The following is a 22,387-nucleotide window of genomic DNA, read 5'->3' on the forward strand; positions in this document are numbered from 1 at the left end:
CTGAGTCTCCCATGATGGGCCCGGGAGAAAATAACGCCAACGCGACGAAGCGAAAACGTAAACAGCGAACGAACGAGAAAAAACGCTTGGAAGAAACACGCTGCTGTCTCGAACTGGAATGAGCTCGACTCGCACACGGCAGGCACTGTTGCTTTGATATAGAAAGAAAATCTTGCGATGGACCCGAAGGCCCGTGACATACCGCATTCTGATATCCGTGTTAGGAATGGACGGGATTGGTTACATATGAAATGTTTGCTAGCTTTGCAAAAATTGAAATTTTCAATAGCTTATCGTTAATATTCTTAAGTTTCAATTAAATAGGCGAATTGCTGGAGAGTGTCCGAGCCGATTGATATATGTATAAATCTTTAGTTTAAAATCCATCGAAAGATAAAGGCGCTAGTAACGTTAGAAATATTCCCTTTCAGCGTAACGCTTTCGATTTCCAAAAATCTAAATGACATCCAGTATAGTAAAGAAAGACGTAGTCCTACGTCAAAAAGAAAGGCGTGAGTCCTGCTTCAAAATTAGGCGAACGATTAATCAGAATGCGGTTTCCATAGTGAGAAAACTCTCAAGTATTGCTTTTAGCTGATGGTTTTCGAGCTTGTACGATAAGTGAGTACAATGCAGGCGAAAATAGCTGGCGTAAATCTGAAATGAAAAAAAAATCCCATGCGCCGAAATCAATTGATGTGGAGAAAACTCCGTTTAATAAACAACCTTTATAGAATATCCTCTTTTTTACAGGCATTCCACCATCAATATCTGAAAAGAATAGAACTTAATATCATCAGCTTTGATTTTCTTTACTCATCTATGAAAATAAAAAAAAATAAAAATATTTTTACATTTTTATTTGAACCACGTTTTTTTCTTCGTTTTTGTTGTTTTCTTCCTAATTTTCAATGATTTTCTTTTTTTAATTTTGGAATAAATCACCTTCCATACTTTTTGGGTTTACTGATCGTAATAAATCACAGATGCAAAACAAATTTCATAATTGTTTTATGTGTCGTTTTTTTTGGAATAGATCACGTTCTTTTCACTCTAAACTGTTCCTCTCATAAACCGCTATTTTATATCTATCAATACTTCCTTCCACATCATCGTCGCAACCGTTTATCGTGGGTGTTTTATCTGGGTTTGTCATTTGATGCGCGTTCGCTGTTTTTAGTACTTTTTGGTTTGTTGTTTTGGTTGTCTTATTGTAGTTTCACTTTATTGTAATAATTTATAATTAATTTATATTAAGGGTTAATCAATTTAGCGCTGCTCACATTTTTCGTCGTTTGTTGTCTGTCTTTTTAAGATACCTTCAGAATTCAATTATTAAATAATTACCTCTTTGGGTTTGCTTCTCAATTAAACTTACCTATCGACTAGATAATTATTAATCAGCAATTAGGTTCATTTTCTTACACTTTTCCACATCCGATACATAGAAGCCTCACCCGCTCGTCGCTCCCTTTCACGCACCGCACTTTTGCTAATGACTATCACTATAAACAAAACTGCTGCTTTGGACTATACTAAGAGAAAACACGTTCATCATGCGATGAACTATGTTACTGTCCGTTGGATGTTTCCTCGTCGTAATGGGCAAACTTGAGGAACACCTGCTCCAGGGTGGTTTGGCTGAACGAGTATTCCTCGATGTCAAGTTCCATTTTGGCTGCATTAAAAAAAGGAAAAAGGTGTAATTTAGGGGTTTACTTAGCATTCACGAACTCACCTTTCTCAAGCCGCGAGAAGCACTCGGCCAAAGAACTGACCGCCTGCTGGGGTACCGAGTACACCAAGCGATCGGCAAAGCTTTCCTCCAGGGTGGCACTAGGGAACAGATCAGTCACAAAGTTACGCAACGCCATCGATCGATTGTCGATGCAGTTGTTAATGACCGGTACCGGTCCGATGTGCTCCGAACTGTTCTGATCCAGCTGCAGCTGCTCCTGACTGCTACTCGGCTGACTCTCGATCGGTGTCTCGCTGTATACGCTTTCGATGTGCTTCAGTTTGATCTCAAGCGTATAACCTGCCCCGTAAAGGTTCTTCAAATGCTGCGTCGAACCGAGGCATCTGAAAAATAAAATCTATTGAATACCCAAGTCGTGTATGATTAATAGACCGACCAAACGTACCTCAATTCTCCTTTAACCATAATTCCTACACGCGAACACAGCGCATCCGCTTCCTCCATGGAATGCGTCGTCAGCATGGCACAGCGTTTTCCATGGAAGCTAGCGAGAATGGTATCCCACAGGAATCGTTTTGATTTGGGATCCATACCGGTGGATGGTTCGTCCAGCAAGACTACCTTCGGCGAACCGACCATAGCCATTGCATAGCTAAGTTTTCGACGGGTTCCACCGGAACAGTGTTGCGTTTGCTTGTTGGCATGCTCGCTTATGTGCAGACCCTTCAAATAGGTAGTTATCAAGCGGTTCATGTCCTTTCTCGCCACTCCTCGGATGCGAGCGTACAGCTCGAGGTGCTCCCGAACCGTGATGTTCTTCCACAGGGCGTCATGCTGTGGGCAGTACCCTAGCGTCTTGAAAGCATCATCCTGATTGATGGTAATGCTGTGACCGGCCACTTGTACGGTTCCTCTCGTTGGCACCGTCTCTCCTGTCATGATTTTCATGGTCGTCGTCTTACCAGCCCCGTTGTGCCCCAACAGACCCAGAACTTCTCCGGCATCTACGGCAAAGGACAAACTACGCACGGAAACCTTTTTCCGTGGTGGTTCGTCATCTGAGCAGCAGCAGCAGTTCCCACAGAGCGAATCCTGGGAGAACTCCTTCCGTAGACTCTGAAAAAGCGTATCACGTTTTCACAAAATGACTTTATTTTCACAGACAATTGTAACAGACCTTCACCAGAACAACTGGTGGAGTTTGTCCTGTTTGATCTTGAGTAGTCAACCGGAATATTTTAGAGCGCTCATTCCGCACATCTTCATCCTCGTGCTCTCCGATGCATTGATCTTCCGTCATAACATCTTCTTCGCTCTGAAATTTGAAAATTTTAGCCCAGCACAAACCGGAACTTATTCAACTCTTACCGTAGTGTGGTGAAACAAATCTCGCAACCGTCCGCCACTTTTCATAACGTCCGATATCCGTAGGCAGAACGCCCAAATCGGAATGTGCAACAGACACCCGCAGACCATCACAATCATCTCCTCCGTCATATAGTGGGCCATCGAAAGTTCCGCACAAGCCGAGCTCAGCCGGCAGGCAATGTAGACCCGATCGACGAAGTACACCGTGGCGTACGGAATGTACATCGGGTTGATTAGCGAAAACACAAAATGTAAGGCAAATGCTGCTTTCACCTCTGCATGAGTTGGAAAAATAATCATTCTTAGACATTCTGAAATGGGTCTCGATTTCGCAGACAATACTCACCAATTCCTAACATATCTAAGAACACTACTAATATAAAAGGTATCAGTCCGACGAAGGTTAGAATATTCGGCAGAATGGACTGCGCTGAGTCGGTTCGATCGAAAAAGTAGGAAAAGCACGTGGAACACAGAATACCCGCCGGTGAGTAAAGGAACACCAACAGCCCTAGAGTTATAAGTGCCGGTGGCTACAACAAACAAAATAATTTCAATTAGATACGATAGATTGTTGAATTAAAGAATTACAATTACCTGTCGGAACGAGGGAATGTCAAACAGATAGACCAGTCCCAGCAGGGCGGCACAGATCAGTATCATCAGCACGGACAGCACGATGAAGTACGCCGACAGGTAGAGCGACGAGGAAAGCCCGTTGACACGCAGCTGATTGCGGGCCTTCATCTCTCGGTCGTACACCATATCGACGGCCAGCGAAACCGGAATCAGAACGAAGATCATGCCAACGAACAGCGCCGACGAGAAGGTTCCGATGTTGAACTCCTGCGGCTGCGTTGTCTGCTGGAATGGGTGCGAGTGGAGTTCGATGTCCAGGATCGATTCGGGCGATATCGTGGCGGGAGGTGCAATCGAGGATGGTTGACTGTGCTCGGCGAACAAGCGCAACAAACTATTACTAATTAGGTTTAATATTACTGGTAGACTATGCTGAGTAGTATCATTGTACAAGGTAGTTATTGACACATTCGTCCATGATATTGAGTTGATGTTGAACGCGGCCATGTGAGGCGCAATGTCTAGAAGCAACGAGAAGTTGCCATTGTATTCCTCGGTAACGTTCGACGATTGCTTCAGTTCGGCAATGAAACGGTGATAGAGATATGATGATTCTTTGGATTGCTGCTGGACGTTGTGCTGATGTTGATGATGCTTCTGGTGGAGCAGTAACGGCGATGGAGATGACTGCTGTTGCAGCAGATGGGATTGTTGCAGCTGTTGCTGCTGCATGTGGTGATGGTAGAGGTTGTGTTGCAAAAACAGTCTATTTGTATTATCATGTACCGCTATCTTTGTAATATTGCTGCCGTACGTTGTATTATCTAGGAGTATTGAACGCATCACCGGCGAAATGACTTGGATTGAGTTCAAGTACAAACCTAATGCCGTAAATGCTAGGGGTAATATGATTAACAGATAGAGACGCTGAATGTCACGAAATAGTATTGTAATCCTAAGTTTAAGTAACGCTACAATGGTGTTCATACAAGACGGTTCCAGCACGATGTCCTCCAGATCCATCCAGTTGGTCTTGTTTTGACTATTCAGCTTCACAACCGATGACGAATTATTGGCGGGACCTTCGTAAACGCTCTTAGTGCTCTTGCTCACCCCGTTACGAGACCTACTGTGCCGTTTCCTCTGTACCTTTAGATTTGGCGATGTGCCCGTCGAAATTTTCACACTCTGCACAACCTCAACTTCGTTAGTCGTCAGTCCATTGATGGGTATGATTGTATCAAAATCCAGTCCATTGTCCGGAAGCGAAGTCTTATTCTCGAGATTTTGTTCCTCCAGCAAATTTTTAGTGTCATTCTTCAGCGATTGATAGCTATTACTCCGTTCTTGTAGTGACAAACTTCTAGGCAACGCTCGATTCTTCATCACCTTCCGGCTTAAACTATCCACTGCATAGCCACTGTCTTGTTCCTCTTCATCTTCGGTTTCCACTTTCTGCTCTTCTTCTCGTTGAGTTTCCAAGTGCAGGAACACTTCCTCCAAGGTAGTCATCGATACTCCGTACGAGCAAATGCCCAATTTCATATGCTTTGTTTTAATTTCACTTTCGATATCGTCAAACAACGAAACGAACGAGTTCACAGCATCGTGTGGCAGAATGTAGCTCAGTTCTCGACCGTGTCGTCTAGCTTTCTCTGCTTTCGGGACGTGATCGTTCACTAACTTCGTAATCGCTACCTCACATGCATTCGAATCAAGCACCAGTGTTAAATGATACCCAATTCCGAATTTGTTCTTCAGAAACAGTGACGATCCACAACACCTCAGCCGACCTCTCGATACCACGGCCTTTCTCTCCGCTAAAATATCTGCCTCATCCATGAAATGCGTTGTCAACAAGATTACTTTTCCATGCTTTCTGTTCTGCAATATGGACCACATATGTCTTCTGGAATATGGATCCACCCCTGCAGTTGGTTCGTCCAAGATAATAATCTTCGGATCACCAATTATTGCGATCCCCACGGACAGCTTCCGTTTCTGGCCACCACTCAAATATTTCACCCGAGTTTCAGCCGAATCGAACAAGTCAATATCCCTCAGTGTCTTCTTAACTTCACTGTCAATCAAATTAGGCGCAATTCCTCGCACCGCTGCGAAGAAATACAAATGCTCCTTCGGCGTCAACGTCTCGAACAGAATGTCATGCTGCGGACACACTCCCGTCATTCTCCGGATCATGGTCATGTCATTTGGGTCCCGAACGTCATATCCAAATATGTACACCGTGCCCGAAGTAGGTGACGTCAGTCCAGTCAAAATATTGAACAGCGTACTCTTCCCGGCTCCATTGTGTCCCAAAATGGCCGTAATCTGTCCTTCGTAGATCGTCAAATTGATCCCATTAACCGCATTAACCGGCGGCTTCCGACACGAGTGAAACGTCTTGTACAAATCCACTATCCGAATGGCCTCCTTGCCTCGCATCTCGCGCGAGACCGGCTCGATATCACGCGTCTGTTCGTCCATATTGTTGAACGAGTTGGCCGACTCACCGTTCAGCAGTGGCACTTTTGGCACTTTCTTCTTGCACCAGTAGTGGCGACTGAGACAGAAACAGGGCCGCTGCTTGGTACCATGATCCGATGGTATCACACAATCGAAGTAGAATGCCAATGCGGCGTACAGAAGAATGTCCACCACCAGCATCAGAATGGACCCACCGATTGGGATGCCGGGCCCGGTCCACAGGTTGTTCAGTGTTACGCCCTGGCCGGAAATGTCCAGCACCAGGATTTTATCCATGGCGAGGGCAAAACCCGTCGGCGATATCAGTGATACCGTCCACAGGGCCGCCGAAGTGTGCTTATCGTCGATGAACACCTGCAGGAAGTACAGCAACGACATGATGTTGACGGCAAAGTTGCCCAGGATGCCCGCGGTCTGAAACAGACATTGAGGTTATGTGTTATTGAAGGGTACTTGATGTGGAACTAAAAACAACTAAATGCTATTGTTTGCTAATATTCCAACTTCTGACTGTTTTTCTTTTAAGATGTATATAGTTAAAACCTAAGATTTGCATGAAATCATGCAAATAATATTTGTTCCGGCCTTACTAACGTAATTTCCACCAAGCAGTATTTGTCCATCAAAGTTCACTGCATGATTGCCATGGGGATAGGCCATACGACCGAGTTTTTACTCGATGCCCCCAAACTCGACGACAAGGAGGAGTCCCATAAGCAGGCTTGTAAAATGTCATCTGCATGTCATTTGACTAATTTGCTCATAACTTTCTTTAGAAGCAAATTTTCTTCCATAATTTTGAATGTACTCATAACGCTTGAGTAGGGTTATATTTTTGTCCAAGGGTACATTGCTCTAAGTATAACATCAAAGGCTGGAGAGTGAAAACTCTCCAAAATGTCACGTGTCATTTGACATAATGTCATTTGAATGACATTTTGCCTCCCACGCCCCAGATTACATATTTACAGCAAAGTCTCGTTAGACAAAGTTGTAGGCCCATTTAACCGCTATAAGTTCGTCATACAACATGAATTGATAGCTACCTTCTGAAACAAGTTCTGGGAAAATTATACAAACGAATGCAAATGACATTTTACAACACTGCCCATAAGGCTACACTTTGAAGCACAAGCTGACTCTCAATAACGAAAAAATGGCCCAATACACAACATTACTCGTGAAATCCTTATATTCAGTATTAGCTATTCATTATTGAGCTGCAACGAGTAGATTAAGCATAACCCTTTTATTTTCACTGAAATTTAATGATCTGCTATTACATATTTTACCTCACCCGTAAGATTTTCATTCAATCTGCTAACATAAACAAACAACCATGCGTTCACCATCAATTTATCAAGCAATCGAGTCATTTTACATCATCAAGCGTTTCGCCCTTGGCCTATTTTTTAAACATATTTTAAATGAGTTAGAAACAGATTAAAACCTTAATGTTTTGAGCAGGAGATCATTGTGAAATATGACTACAGTTAAACCTCCATGAGTCGATGTTCTATGACTCGATATCGACTCATAGAAGCAAATTATTCCATATTAAAAAATATTTTCTGGGTTACTACGATGGTCCCTTCAAACAGCATCACAAGGTTTGTGTATTCCACATCTCGATATTTCCTTGAGTCGATGGTCCCTTCAATATCGACTCATGGAGGTTTTACTGTAGTTTTATAAATTTTGCATCTGCACGTTGAAATGGCTCGGTTTACTGGTTTATATTGATGAGAACATAGAAAAAAGCTTGAAGGTGCATACTGTACTGTTCTGCCTTTCCTATTTTCGGTTTCTTTCATCGACAGTAACGAGCTTTGGGAAAAACGCATTCTCAGAGGAAGAGGCCCCGTTACGCCTTCTTCGTATCACCGTGTTTAAGGTGGCCATAACAAAGTTAAACTAAAATGTCAAAATAATAGATAGGAAGGCAGGAAAATCCTAAATTTTCCACATTTTGACGAAACATCTAATATTTTCGTTTCATTTATTTGAACGCTAAATAGTAATTCCTTGTTCATTCATTTGAACGCTAAATAGTAAATCGAGTCAGCCATTTTTGCCCCTATCGTTTTCCATGCTGCTTCACTTGATCACGGTATACAGAATCAAGGTAGGCTCGTAAAGAAAATGACAGTTCAAAAGTGACGTAATTGCTATCGCAGTATGGACGAGTGCAAAAGAAGGCCGTTCTAAATCGTAAAGCGTTGGTTTGCTTCGTCCCGAGCAGCGATAGCAGTGACGTCAATTGTTTACAATGAAAATTGATGTTTATACAAGTGTCGATAGTTTTTTTTCCTGTCAATTAAAGATTCAATTGAATGATGGGTCATTCGAAAGACTGGTGGGCGAAAAATGGAAAATTAAAGGGAAAATATATTTCGAATTAAATATGTATTATTGATGTTGAATTGATGTTTGTGCCTATTATGGTATATGTCGCTCCAAAAATTTGTTTTGCGGCAAGTTTTCGAAATGACATAATATACACCAAAAGTAAATCGAATGAATACGTCTCCTGCTGTCAATTGAATAGACAGAGGCTACTCAATTGAGATAGGAGAATGGTTCGGCACTTCATGCCATAGCTCCTATTTCCATCCCATCAAAAACAAAGCAATGAAAAGGATTTACAAACTCCCGCATGAAGGGGGAGGGAAGAATATCAGTGTGGAAGCTGATATATCTCCACTGGCAAAAGGAAGGTGGTTTGATTTGCTCATATACCTGTCGTGTCCGGCGGGGATGGCTGAACGAATCAGCAGCTGCTGCTCGATTCGCAACCAACTTACACAAATACATCACAAAACTGAAGGCTCATATCGTTCATCTGTCACTTTCGCATCTGGTACTCATAGCTAATGTATATGCCCCCTTATTCAATCAACATATCCAGAGCCGTGGCGCACTATAGGATTTCGGGCGGTCATTAATCGAAAATGTCATGTCTTCCGAATTATTTTAAAATATTTTCTCTCCATTGTCAATACTCTAATTAAGAGAAATTCTGAATTTGAAGTCTCTAGGTGCACTAGTTCCAAAGATATAAGGTGGCAAAGTCAGAAATGGGTAAAAAGTTAGCAAATTTTCTGAAAAATATTTTATTTTCAACTATTTATTGAAATATTTTTTAAATGTTTTTTCTTCAATGTTAATACATCATTACAAAGGTTATTGTATAAGCTTTTAAATGGTGTGCAAAAACTAATGGTTACACTGTGAAAAAAATTGAAAAATGCGGAAGCAATATTTTTTCCAAAACGACGCTATTTTCAACTTTGATAGTGAAGAACTTTTTTCCTCAGGAATCCCCGGGTTCTTTTATGATACACATCAAGGACAAAGCTTCGACTAAAATGTCCTGAAAGAATTTCTTGCCAGTATTTGCAATTAACAGAGTTAAGTCACTCTGATTTTTTCATTTGTTTTTTACCGTGTTTTGCCTCTCTCGTACTCCAAGGTTAATGCTCATTCCAAAAACGAATGTTTGATAGAAGGCCCGGAGACCCCTAGTGGTATATATCAACTAACTCAGCGCGAAGAATTGAGGTGATGTCTGTATGTGTGTGCATGCGCGTCTGTATGTATGTGCGCAAAAGAACGCAATCGCCATTTAGACACTTATTTGTGTCCGATTTTCTCGCAACAAGTTTCATTCGACGGGAAATCTAGTCCCATCGTTTCCTATTGAAAATGGGTCAGACTGAACTATGCGCTCAAAGGGTATGGTCAAAATACATTTATTGGTAATAACTTCGACTTTATTTATAACCATTTGAGCTCATTTAATTAACTTTTCAAAGGAGTAAATGAATAAAACCCCCAATGCAATGCAGCACAACGGTAACGGAAGGATTTAACAGTTCGCTCATATATTTCCTGTCAAATTTTACCGTTTCCGTCGCCATTCCGCTGAAATGCGTTTGGGGCTTGAGTGGTTTGAGTCATTCTCTAAACCTAATTTTCTGAGCTATTCATTAGCTACTGATGGAGAACTAAATATGAGATTTCATAATATGTAAATATTTATAAATCTCCTGGAATCAATAATTCCTGACATGTTTATTGCAAAAGTAAAGACGAACAATATCTTAGTTAGAACGGAGCGTATGAAATTCCTGCTAGTGTTCATGAATGTCTGGCTAATGGTAGGGAAATATTTATTCACTCATCTACACTTTGAGGTTCACTGGCTGAACAACCAGCGGAAAGTCAATATAAACAGTTGAAGAAATTTAGAACTCATAATGCAAGAAAATGATCAAGAGAGGCAAATGTTGACATTTTCCTTCGTGCCTTACATGAATCAGATCCATTTTAAGCTCGATTTGGATAACGAGGAGACGTTGGAAAAAATTTTTCACTTAGTTATTCTTATGCCATGCGTAATTTTGTAATATTTGAAGATTTTCAAAAGTTCTTTATCTTCTAATACTTTAGATGAATTTATCTCATCTTCCATCGTTGATGGAATTGAAGAAAATATCATTGAAGACTTAAACCTTGACACAGAAAAAGAATGATGCTGTATATAACTTGTAGAAATCATGAAAACAAATCAAAAGTAATTCAAATAGTGTTGTTATTTAAATTAAAAGAATTTTGCTTTTCGGAAGAATGGAGCATTCTTACATTCCACAATGAATGTCCACATTTTTTGAGAATATATTAATCTCATTTTTGAATAACTTGTACACGTAAAAATGTCATGGGATTGCGATTTCTAATTTGCTAATACCCTTTTTCAAAAGTTATTTTCAATTCTGATTATTTGATTAACATTTAATGCTTTATGATCCTTCAGATCCGAGTACTTTGTCAAACTAATTGTTCTAAATACAACGTGAGAGGCATGAGAGTGAGTACAACAAAATATTCCGGAATGTCATGAAATTAATGTCATTTAACATGATCGCCGCTATAATCTCCATAAATTGCTGCACTTAGTTTTTGTACAGCCCCTTCCTTCTCCTTAAGAAAACGCACGAAATTTCAACTTCCCAAATAGGTTTGCTTTGTCACGTTAATCGAACCTATGAAAAATAATTACGTAATTCATAGACGATCCCCAAAGGGGGTTGGAAATTGTATATTCATGCTATTTCGACCATACACAGCTAAAACTAAGTGGAAAATCACTTTAAAAGTCCAATTTTATTTTTGACCGCTCGCTTGTATGGGGATCCCCCATAGTGTGGCGTGGTCTTTCAGCGCCCTTGGCGAAACCTCATTTGGCGCTCCATTCTTACTAAGAAAATTTATATTTGCAATATTTTACATAGAGAGCAATTTGAATCTCACAGGATGCAAAATTGAAGGGCTTAGTGTTTTTAAAAAGTTTCACATAAAAGTCATGAGTCAATATCCAGCGGTGTACATGAACTTGGTATCTGAAAGTCTATGTGGATCAGGACTGCAAAAAGTCGTATCGTCATAAGACATAGAGCTAAGCGGGGAGTTCTTCGAAATTTCCGCAAGAAACCCTTCGGAATTTCCGTTCAACATTTTCCGCAAAGTCTTTGAGAAATTCTTCTTTGGAATTACCGCGAGTACATTCTTTGTACATTGACGGGAAATTCTTCGGAACTTCAACGGACATTTCTTCGGGATTGCTAATGGAATTTCTTCGGAATTCCTGAAACAACTGTTGAAAATTTCCTCGGGAAATTATTTCAATTTCCCACCAATAATTCTTAGAGTTCCCAATAGAAAAAAATCTCCACGATTTTCACAGGAAAGCTTTTGTAGTTTTCATGGACATTTATCCAAAATTTCCACAAGATATTCACCGAAATTTTCAATGGGAAATTCTTTGGATTATCCACAGAAAATTTCTCAAAATTTGTAAGGGAAATTTAAAAAAAAAAGTCCATGAGGAGCTATTATAAAATTCATTATTTTGGATTATCCACAGAAAATTTCTCAAAATTTGTAAGGGAAATTAAAAAAAAAAAATCCGTGAGGAGCTATTATAAAATTCAACGGGAAATAATTTCTGAATGTCCGCTAAAATTCTAAAATTCGATAGATTTCAAAGAATGATTCAGAATTTCAGAATCAGTGACCCGCCGATACAAAAATAACGGTAGTGGTGATGCACGCTTCTATGAGGAATCGAATCCACTAATGGAACTTCATTAGATTAAACTTGGTCGAGTCTTAAATTAATTTTTATTTTGTTGGGTTTTATTGTGTTCGAAATTTGACTTTTGTTGTAATGTTTTTATACTAAAATGGTTTTTTATAATTGAATACCTAACATGTGATTGATCTTTATATTATTTCGAAATGCACAACATACCTATATGATATTTTGTTAAATTTGAAAAAGTCTAGACTTCAAGAGCGTGGAAGGTGTTTCGGAAAGTCTGCGAAAGTCTACTAGGGGGCAGACGGGGGTTTGAAAATGTGAAAATTTGGTCTACGATGGTTTGTAATATTATATTAGGTTCGATAAAAATGCAACTATGGTTGTTCGTTTGGATCACTTCTTGACAATGAAATCCAACTCTGAGATGGTTGGGTCGATGGTCTGAATCACCATCAGAAGCAAGAGGGTAAAAAAGTCAAACCCTAAACTAGACAGATAGTAATTAAGGATATTTTTCTCAAAATAATGAATGCCCTACTAACAATTTTAATGGAGCAAGCATTTATAGGAACTTTTTTTTCAAATAGGCGTTACTGTATTTGACCTTGAAATTTGAAACGACTCCTATTCTCTCTATTCAGCATGTTTCGTTTCTACCTGATAGATTGCATTCTATTTTATCTGTTGGGTACATTAGTTGACCAAAATAACTTGAATTAAGAGTGCAATCGCCGTTCCAAAAATCAAGGTCAGGGTCAATTACGCCCATTTGAAAAAAGTTCCTAGATTTAGTTGCTGTCCTTAGATTAATTACTATTCAACCAAAACGTCAACGTTCAACGTTTTAAGGCCTTGTATGCCTTTAGTGAAAAACAGTCAAAGTCGAACTTCTCTGAATAAAACAGGAAAATGTATCACAAAACTACACAACATCCATACTACTACTTCTCGGAATTAATCTTTGAAGCAAGAGGACTCTAAAGAACTTAGACACCCGGTTGAAACTTACCAAACTTATTAATTTGAGAGTAATTTGTCCTTACTGATGATAAACTTTAAGGCTCTTGAAGCTTCTCAATGACCATAACAGTGGCAAAAAATGGAACTTATCCAATTCGCGTATCAAACTTTATGATTTCCAAAAAAACTAGCGATCAAGCCGAAAAACAAAACCTGCCATGCTGAAGTGGAAATGAAAAAATATTCTATTTTTGCTCTCGAATTTTAGATCACTAAAAACTTTTCTTCCATAGGCATTTGGTGTAGAAGCTTTGCTATTAATCACAAATATTAATTGTACTTTCAACTAATAACAGTGTTCTACTTCGCATAGCGTATTTCTGGATTTCGGCGCCCCCTACAAGCCAACCTGGCCAACCGCACGCTACGGCGTTGAACATATCTTGTCACACCCGTCTCAATTCCTACATCGCTAAATTTCTAATATGACCATGATTTATACCATCACAAATATTGCCCTCCGCACACTTTCAAATTGACTTCTATAAAACATTCTTCATGCCTGCCGTATCCTAACGGAATTCTATACTTTCGCTCTAATTCTATCATGAACATGTACGTCTAAGTTTGGAAGATGATATTAGCATTTCCATATCACTGTAAATCGTTTAACTTCACGTAGAAGTACACTCATATAATTAATAGTGAATGAAAAGGAATTTGGTTTGTTTCTTATTTTTGTGATCTTTCTCACCAGTGAGCCGCGTGTTAGCAAAAAGAAGCGACGAGATTGGTGCTGTATTTCTTTGTTTTGCGATGAGATGAATATATGTTCAGTGAGATGGAAAACGGAACAGTTCCCCTATCTGTACTCAGTTGATTCTGCTTAGGCCAAGTTCACATTCGGGACAAAAAAATCAATTGACATTGAGACTTCACGACACTCATTGGGAATTATCTACAATGTACTACGCGCCTCCACACACTGTCCATACCAAAATGCTGATTTGCCGACGTGTGCACTATGGGGAATTCTCATACAAATGGGTGGCCAAAAATTTGTTTTCAATGAAAACTGTTTCTATGCAACGTATTTTATGGGCAGGAATATTTAAGAACCTTTTTTTTAACCCTTTAAGGGCCATTGTTAACCCTTCAAAAAATGTCACAAACGAAAAAAAAAATATTTTTTTAAATTTTTTTCGGTATTTTCTTTTTAGTTTTTTTCCAATACAGCATGGATCAAATAGCAAACAACTATAATTCTAGTAATAATGTTGTTCATTTTCTAATCATAACGAGGTATAGATATTAAAAACCACAATTTTCAAGAAAACTTTGATTGCAGCGTTCTCGTAAACGCGCAAATATGCGCAAGCAAATCACTCACTAGAAGGTGGTACTAGGGTTATATTTCGATCCCCGATTTACAGATCAGGGGACATTTGAGGACATTAGGTTTACGAGACCATTTTATAGCAATGAATTATGATAATTAAAGTTTTTCTTCTACAACTTTTTGATATTAAACTTCGCGTGCAAAACAAACCAATCTATCGGAAAGCTAAAGTTTTAAGCTTTGAAATGGTATATAAAACATTATATTTGGAGAAAAAATGACTTCATAACATACAAATCAAAGTTAGTAATGATTTTTTATTTTTATCAGCTTTTTTCACTTCACCAGCCCATATCTTTTGACTGAATAAACACAGCGCTTCAATATTTTTCGATTCTCTTATCTAGGGTATATACTTTCATATGATATATAAATTAGACAAATTGGAGATAGTAAATTTTCCGATTAATGGCCACCCTTTTCCCATAGTGGTGTGGCGCGTTATTCGTTGCTTTGTCTCAAGAGTTTTCTAGCAACAGAATATCATCCTTTTTTTAATGTGGATATTATCGATATGATTGAGATTTTCTACATTTTTGTTGACATCAGCTAGCTATGTTGTTTTACTGTTGCTTGTGGTTCTAACTTTATTTAAGTGATTTTTATACATGTTTGGAGTTAATCAAACCGTTTCAACTAAAACATTGAAGCAGTCTTGAACATACAGGGCGGACTCAATTTTCCGGAGACTCGATTAACCGGAGAAAATGGCTCGATTATCCGGAGTCATCAGAAAAATATATAAAGCTCTTTTAGTGGAATATATTCAACCGTCTAAGACGAATTAAGTACTCTCCATTCAATTCCACCAATTAATTTTCGATATCTTTGCAGAAGATATCGTATTCGTATAGAAATACGTATCTGCAAAGATATCGAAAATTAATGTACCAGTTGTGGCTATAGCACCAGTTGTCGCACTAGTGCTTTATATGCCAAATGGCCAATCAAATCACTGCAAACCAAGTTCATATCGATAAAGCATATTCATATGATACGATAAAACCTTTGATCTCCCCCAAAACAAGCAAAGCATAATTGTAAAAATTGATTTTGCTTAATTTTTGACGTCACTTGCACCAGTTGTCGCACTAGTGGTCCCTATTTGACCAATCCCATAAGAAAACAATGGGATTTGCCAAATAAGGAACCAAAATTAAGAATAGTGCCACAACTGGTGCATGCGTTCCTATTATGGATTAATCAATTTTGAGGATAATAACAAATTTTATTGTGGTTTTCACAGCTGTTCTAAGGAGCAGGAAGTGAAACCTTTCGCTTGATATATGAAGTTCACTCACACGCCTTTTACTTATTTAAAAAAAAATAGTTAATCTTATGTATGGCGACAATTGGTTCACCCACCCTGGTGGAATTAAATGGAGAGTACTTAATTCGTCTTAGACGAATCCGGAGTCATATTTTTACTCATCATACAAAGATAAAAATATTAGCCGTGTTTGGCACAACATAACACAAAATCAAGGCAAACGCAGCCGTAACGTACCCAATATGTGCCAGACTTATATTAAAAAGCCAGAATCATCCACCTAGTGGTGATAGTGCCTTTCTCGCTTTTCTAAGGGATCCAAAATCAAACATTCATAAAGATGGCAAATTCATGAACTTCATTTGAAAGCACCGATTTTTTTAGAAACATTTGTAAGTTCATTCTGAGTACGGCGTTGGTATTGGGACTCATGTCACCAACTGGCCCTCCGGAATATTTATATGAATAAAAGGCTAACCACCACAGGTGGGCCATGTATGCATTACAACACCAGCTCCATACTCATAATAAGAAAAATTGTGCTTGTCCTCACGATGAAATGGATGATACGGATTTTCTAGAGAACCATTACAGAGACAACACTGGCCTTAATTTGAATAAATGAAATGAAATAATTTCCATTTTAATAATGTCATCGCAAATGGTGCTTTGCAATGATATTTAATAATTTGGCATTTTCAGAAAGTTCCGGATCTTCCGGAGGGTCATAGCGTCATAGTAACCATGTTTAGGCCACAACATCAAATACATACTCAGTATATGAAAACAAATGCATTTGAAAAATCCTGGTGCTTTACGATGAAATTCGCAGATTTGCCTTTTTTTGTGGGATCTTCCAGATCTTCCGGAGGAGCACACGGTGGTTAGAGGTGTGCGCCACCGCCAACAGTTTATGGCATCATACCGCCGCCGACATTTTTGCGATGGGTCATTTTTTAATAAGTATCACGCCGCGCCACTGATCTACAGCTTTCCACACTGATTAAAATTTGCAGAAATCCGCAGAATTTGCCGTAGAAATGCCGAAAAACCAATGAAATTTCCATATAATTTCCCGATTTATATTCCCAAAACAAAACTGAAATTCCAGAGGATTTCTTCTAAAAAGTCCATACAATTTTCCGTTGAAATTTTGAGTAAATTTCCGTAAAAAATTGGAAAAGCTTACCGTGGAATTTATAGATAATTTAGGTGCTCTTTCCAGAAAATTCCGAACAATTTGATATGAACATAAAACAATATCCCTGCAAATTGTGAACAATTTCTTGTGGAAAGGCTGAAGAATTCCCTTTGGAAATTTTATTAAATTTTCTTAGGAAAGGATTTCTCATTAAATGCAAAGAATTTCACTTTGAAGTCAAAATTTGTAAGGGAGAGGGCCATTTGGTTTGACAGCCCAAAGCTGTTCGGACATGCCATTGCCGAACAAATCATTAGACCGAAACTCGTCTGATCGAAAGTCATTTGGGAGAAATAGCCATATGGCCAATAATGTCGTTCGGCAGAACAGGTCATTTGGCCGTAGTCTGGTGTAATAGGTCATTTAGCACAAAATGACGTTTTGGACGAAATGGTCGCTTCGGCCATCTGGCCGAAAATATTATTTGACCGAAAAGGTTACAAGGCCGAAAGTATTGTTTGACCGAACTGCTCATATTGCCGAAAAAATAGTTTGGTCGAATTTGGCCCAAAAAGATTGCTTAGTCGAAATGCTCATTTAGCAGAAAGGACCAGCGGTTCTCAGTCTGGAGTACATGTACTCAAAAGGCTCGGAGGCCTCATTTCAATATGCTCGGAAGACTCGTTTCAAGAGGCTCGGAAGCTTCATTTCAAGAGACTTGGAAGCCTTTTTTCAAGAGGGTCGGAAGCCTTTTTTTCAAATGGTCGGAAGACTCCTTTCAATAGACTCGGAAGCCTCCCTTCAGGAAGCTCGGAAGCCTCTTTTCAAGAGGCTCGGAAGCCTACTTTCTAGAGACTCGGAAGTCTTTTTTCAAGAGGCTCGTAAGCCTACTTTCAAGTGGCTCGTAATCCTCCTTTCAAGTGGCTCGTAAGCCTCCTTTCAAGAGGCTCGGATGCCCAAGAGGATTGGAAGCCTAATTTCAATAGGCTCGGAAGTCTCATTTCAGGAGCCTCGGTAGTATTACTTCAAGTGGCTCGGAAACTTAATTTCAAGAGGCTCGGAAGCCTTTTTTCAAGACGGTCGGAAGACTTCTTTTATGAGGCTCGGAAGATTCCCTTCAAGCCTATCGGAAACCTCCAAAAATCCTCAAAGTCTTGTAAGAAGCTTGGTGTATAAACCTGCATAAATTTGAATTGGAAAGTTCCACGGAAAAAAAAAAAATCAGGCGACTTTTTGGAGAGTCCTATATCTCGTTAGTGTTTAGATTCTTTTCTTATATATCTTATAAGCTATGCATATGTTCATTTACAACGACAAAAATAGGGGGTACCTTAATAAAAGCATAACCTCCAAGGGGTACCTATCAAGAAAAAGGTTGAGAACCGCTGATTTAGCCGAACGAGGTTATATTTTTGTCCATATGATATTTTCAGCCTTTCGGCCTAACGACATTTTCGGCCAAACGCCATTTTCGGACAAATGATCTGTTGGGGAAAACAACTTTTTCAGCCAAATTGTCATGTCGACCGCATGACCACTTCGCCCGTATGTCGCTTTCATCCAAATGACTTTTTCGGCCAGACCGTTTTCGACCTTATAACCGTTTCGCCCAAATAGAAGTTGGCTAGATAACTATTGTCTTAACGTGCAATTTGTCCAAGTGGCATTTGAAAAAAAGGATTTCCACCGAATGACTTCCATCAACGTATTACTTTTTCAGCAACTGACATTTTATATGAAAATTCCGAAGAATATCTGAAACATTTCCCTTAAAAACTTGGAAAAATTCCCGTTAAAATTTAACAGAAAATTCCTTACAAATATCAATTTTAATGTGGAAATTCTATAAAATCTGCTTTTGGAGAAAAAAAACTGAAGAATTTCCCATGAAAATTTCAAAGAAATCTCCGTGGAAACTTCAGAGTATTTTCCGTCAAAAATCCGAAAGCTTGGAACGATTTCTAGGGATTAGATTTTTCCGGCTAAAATTAAAAAAAAATCTGCTGTTAATGTCTTAAAAATTTTCTGAGAAACATTTTAGGTAATAGAAATAGAAAAATCGCCACGCCAATTCACGCCGCCAACCAAAATTATGACAAACGCTGCTGCCGACGATTTGCGGATCGGCCCACATCTCTAGCGGTGGTCACAACCGTCAGAACCCATGCATGAACCAACGAGATATTTTCTAAGCTATTTTCTGCAACGGAGGGTTCGATTATCCGGAATGATTTTTTTTTTCAACACTCCGGATAATCGAGTCCGCCCTGTATTATATAACGCCCCTTTTGCCCTACGCATATTGCGCTGCAATACACCCTGCGTCTCCACGAGCATTCTTGTACCGTAAATACCAAACAAACCAAATTCCTTTTAATTTACTATTAATGACATGAGTGTAGTTCTACGAGAAGTTAAACGATTTACAATGATATGGAAATGCTAATATCATCTTCCAAACTAAAACGTACATGTTCATGTTAGAATTAGAGGCGAAAGTATATAATTGATTGTTCCGTTAGGATACGGCAGACATGAAGAATGTTTTATAGAACACGATTTGAAAGTGAACGGAGGGCAATATTTGTGATAGTATAAATCATGGTTATATTAGAAATTTAGAGACAGAGCTAAATAAGGTTGCGACGTGCTTGAACCGAAGCGGACAGGCTAGAAAGACGCCGGGTGTTCCAAACAGCGAGCAGAGCTCTGAACTACGAAATCAAATGTAGTAAGAGAGCCTGCTTTGAAGAGCTGTGTAGGATGGCCAATAATACTCCATGGGGGATGCATACAGGATAGTGATGGCTAGGACCAACAGCACACCTCCTGAGAAATCCCCGGAGATGTTAGCCAGGATCGTTGAAGGCTGATCGCGCATACCGCACCATATCTTATGGGGCAGTGTGCGTCCTTGCTGGTGCCAATAGACATACTTGTGGAGGAAGATGCGGAGTTCTTCAACGATAGGGACTCGGTGCAAGTTCTACGTGTTAAGAGAGCAGTTCCGTCGCTCAAATGGCAAAGAGCGTGGGACACTGCCGTCAAAGGTCGTTGGACCCACATACTGCTTCCGGAGGTGTCGAATTGGATTAGTAGGAAGCATGGTCAAATCAACTTCCACCTGTCACAAGTGTTGTCTGAACATGGCTGCTTTAGAAAGTTCCTGCATAGGTTCGGGTTCCCAGATTCTGCGGAGTGTGTGAATATGTAGGTGAGGTAGAATCGGCAGAGCATGTGATGTTTGCATGTCCACGATTCGATGTTGAACCCAATGCCATGCTGCTTATCAGCGGTATGGATACAACCCCGAACAACCTCGTTGAGTGGATATATCGGGAAGAGGTTATATGGAGTGCGGTGAACACAGCGTCTCAACAGATTATATCGAAACTACAGCGCTGGTGGCGTCTTGAACAAAACCAGCAGCTGCAATAGAGACTTTTGTGATTCAGTGGTCTCCATGTTCACCCCAACAACAAAACAGTCGCGGGTGGGCTGCGGTGACCTCCGTATGTAGATATAGAGGTCATTGCGGTTCACGCGCAGTGTTTGTTGTCGAGTTGCTCGTATCCTAAGCTCGTATCCTACGCGAGGCTACGTGTGCCTTTTCAGTGGGCATGCAAGACGGAAGCAACATTTTGTGTGAAAACCATGTGCGTTATAATTATGTCCGGGGTGTAGTTTATTCAGACAAGAGCTCTACCAAATCTATCATTAATCTCAATGCAAATCATATTGGATACAAGATTACTTTCTTTGAAATACTATACTGAGAAATTCCCTTTACAAACATTTATAAGAATCGAAAATTGTTTTAAATGTTGTTAAAATGACTACTGATCATGGAGATGATAAGAGTAACAAAATAGATTTTAGATTTTAGAAACAGTGATTACTTGTGACTTCTATGTATATTAAGAAAAAATAACATTTAGTTGCTGATTGAATTAATAACAATAAGTAAGTATTATTCAAGGTTTGTAAATTTATTTTCTTTTCTATTTTGTTGTATCTCGTTTCAGAGAGCGAGCTAATACGCTTTAGCCTAGGAATTAGAGCCACGACATATGGGACAAATACATACATCCCTTGAAGTTAGACCAGCAAAAAAGGAACTCCAATATTATTATAGCCTTGCCACTCTCAACGTCACCATTTCATATATCCCCTGAAAGTGGAATGTTGGTATGGCTGTCCCCGTTGCTTTCTTTTGGGAATTCAAAACTCTTCGTTGATCATGTTATTCATCCCTGAATAATCTGATTACTGATGAGTTATGATTTGTCTCCCATTTCAAGTGGGCCTGACCAATTTAATATTTGTTTTATATTTACGATATGCTACAAATATTAATCCCGACAGGAAAATGCTCGGAAATACAACCGACATTTCCAGGATGCTTTTCTATACTGGCAGTGTATGTATGGCATAAGACAAGACAGGACAAGAAGCGTCTGACATTTTTGTATGGGTCATCCATCACACTACAGCCTCTGCCTCTGAGCGTTACGTAATTTATGGATGTTTCCTTACGCTTTGTTGGAAGATTTTGAACGTTAACCTAAATCAGACCCCAGACGAATGAAACACTGGCAATACTTTTCTCATCAATCTTTTCATCGAACTTTCATTAGCAGACTTGGCCGTAGCTGGAAGAAAATTCAGTTTTTTTCTTGAACTACAGTCGCCTTTCCACTTATCGATATTGAAGCCAACCATCGAGATAAGGAGAGATAGTAGAAGCATAAGTACTAGAACGCTAGTGACGCTGTAATCATTTAATTTATTTTTCCACATTATGCTTAACAAGCTTCAATTGGACATAATTTATGGATCATGTTTAGTGCATGTTTGGTTTCATCACCAACATCGATTTGACACTTGTAGTACCGGTACTTTGGCTGCCAGGTAGAAGTAACCTAGATGTTAGTCACGCGAACAGGAACGACATTGACAATCTTATACTTTTGAATCAACTGGAGAGATCGAGGAATGGAAGGAAAATTGAAATGGGTACTAAATCCAAAAAAGCTCGTTGCAATGAAAAACGACTACAGCACAAATTTCGTTTGTTGTTGATGTGTTTGTCATTGTCCAAACATGGTCTAGTAGCCTCAAATCTCATGTGCGATTCAAATCAAGCGCGAGGCAAATCTTACCAGAGAATCGTTCATGATTCGAGTCACGATTTGAATCATTGCATGATCTTTACGAATTCTTTTTTGTTGAATGCATCGAATTGACTTTCTTCGCTTAAAATGTAAATCCATACTTAGGCAAAAAATACGCCTCGATTAAGTTTTGACTCCTTTTGGATTCACAGGAAACTTTTCGAAATTTTTAAGAGAGGTTCTTGGTAATTGTCATGAGAAATT

The 22,387-nt window shown here is 39.3% G+C and overlaps 1 protein-coding gene across 1 annotated transcript in view; it reads right to left on the reverse strand.

Moving 5' to 3' along the window:
- Positions 1-845: 845 nt before the first annotated feature.
- Positions 846-22,387, reverse strand: part of LOC134226591 (cholesterol transporter ABCA5-like) — a 28,433-nt gene continuing 6,891 nt past the window's right edge. Inside the window, exons 6-12 of the mRNA XM_062707460.1 lie at positions 3,665-6,550; positions 3,414-3,600; positions 3,068-3,342; positions 2,877-3,014; positions 2,145-2,815; positions 1,739-2,082; positions 846-1,678 (exon numbers count right to left, since the gene is read on the reverse strand). Coding sequence (XP_062563444.1) covers positions 1,572-1,678; positions 1,739-2,082; positions 2,145-2,815; positions 2,877-3,014; positions 3,068-3,342; positions 3,414-3,600; positions 3,665-6,550 — 4,608 coding nt within the window. The 3' untranslated portion in view covers positions 846-1,571. The remainder of the gene's footprint in view (positions 1,679-1,738; positions 2,083-2,144; positions 2,816-2,876; positions 3,015-3,067; positions 3,343-3,413; positions 3,601-3,664; positions 6,551-22,387) is intronic.

Source organism: Armigeres subalbatus, chromosome 3, assembly GCF_024139115.2.
Source record: "Armigeres subalbatus isolate Guangzhou_Male chromosome 3, GZ_Asu_2, whole genome shotgun sequence".
Lineage (NCBI taxonomy): Eukaryota > Metazoa > Arthropoda > Insecta > Diptera > Culicidae > Armigeres > Armigeres subalbatus.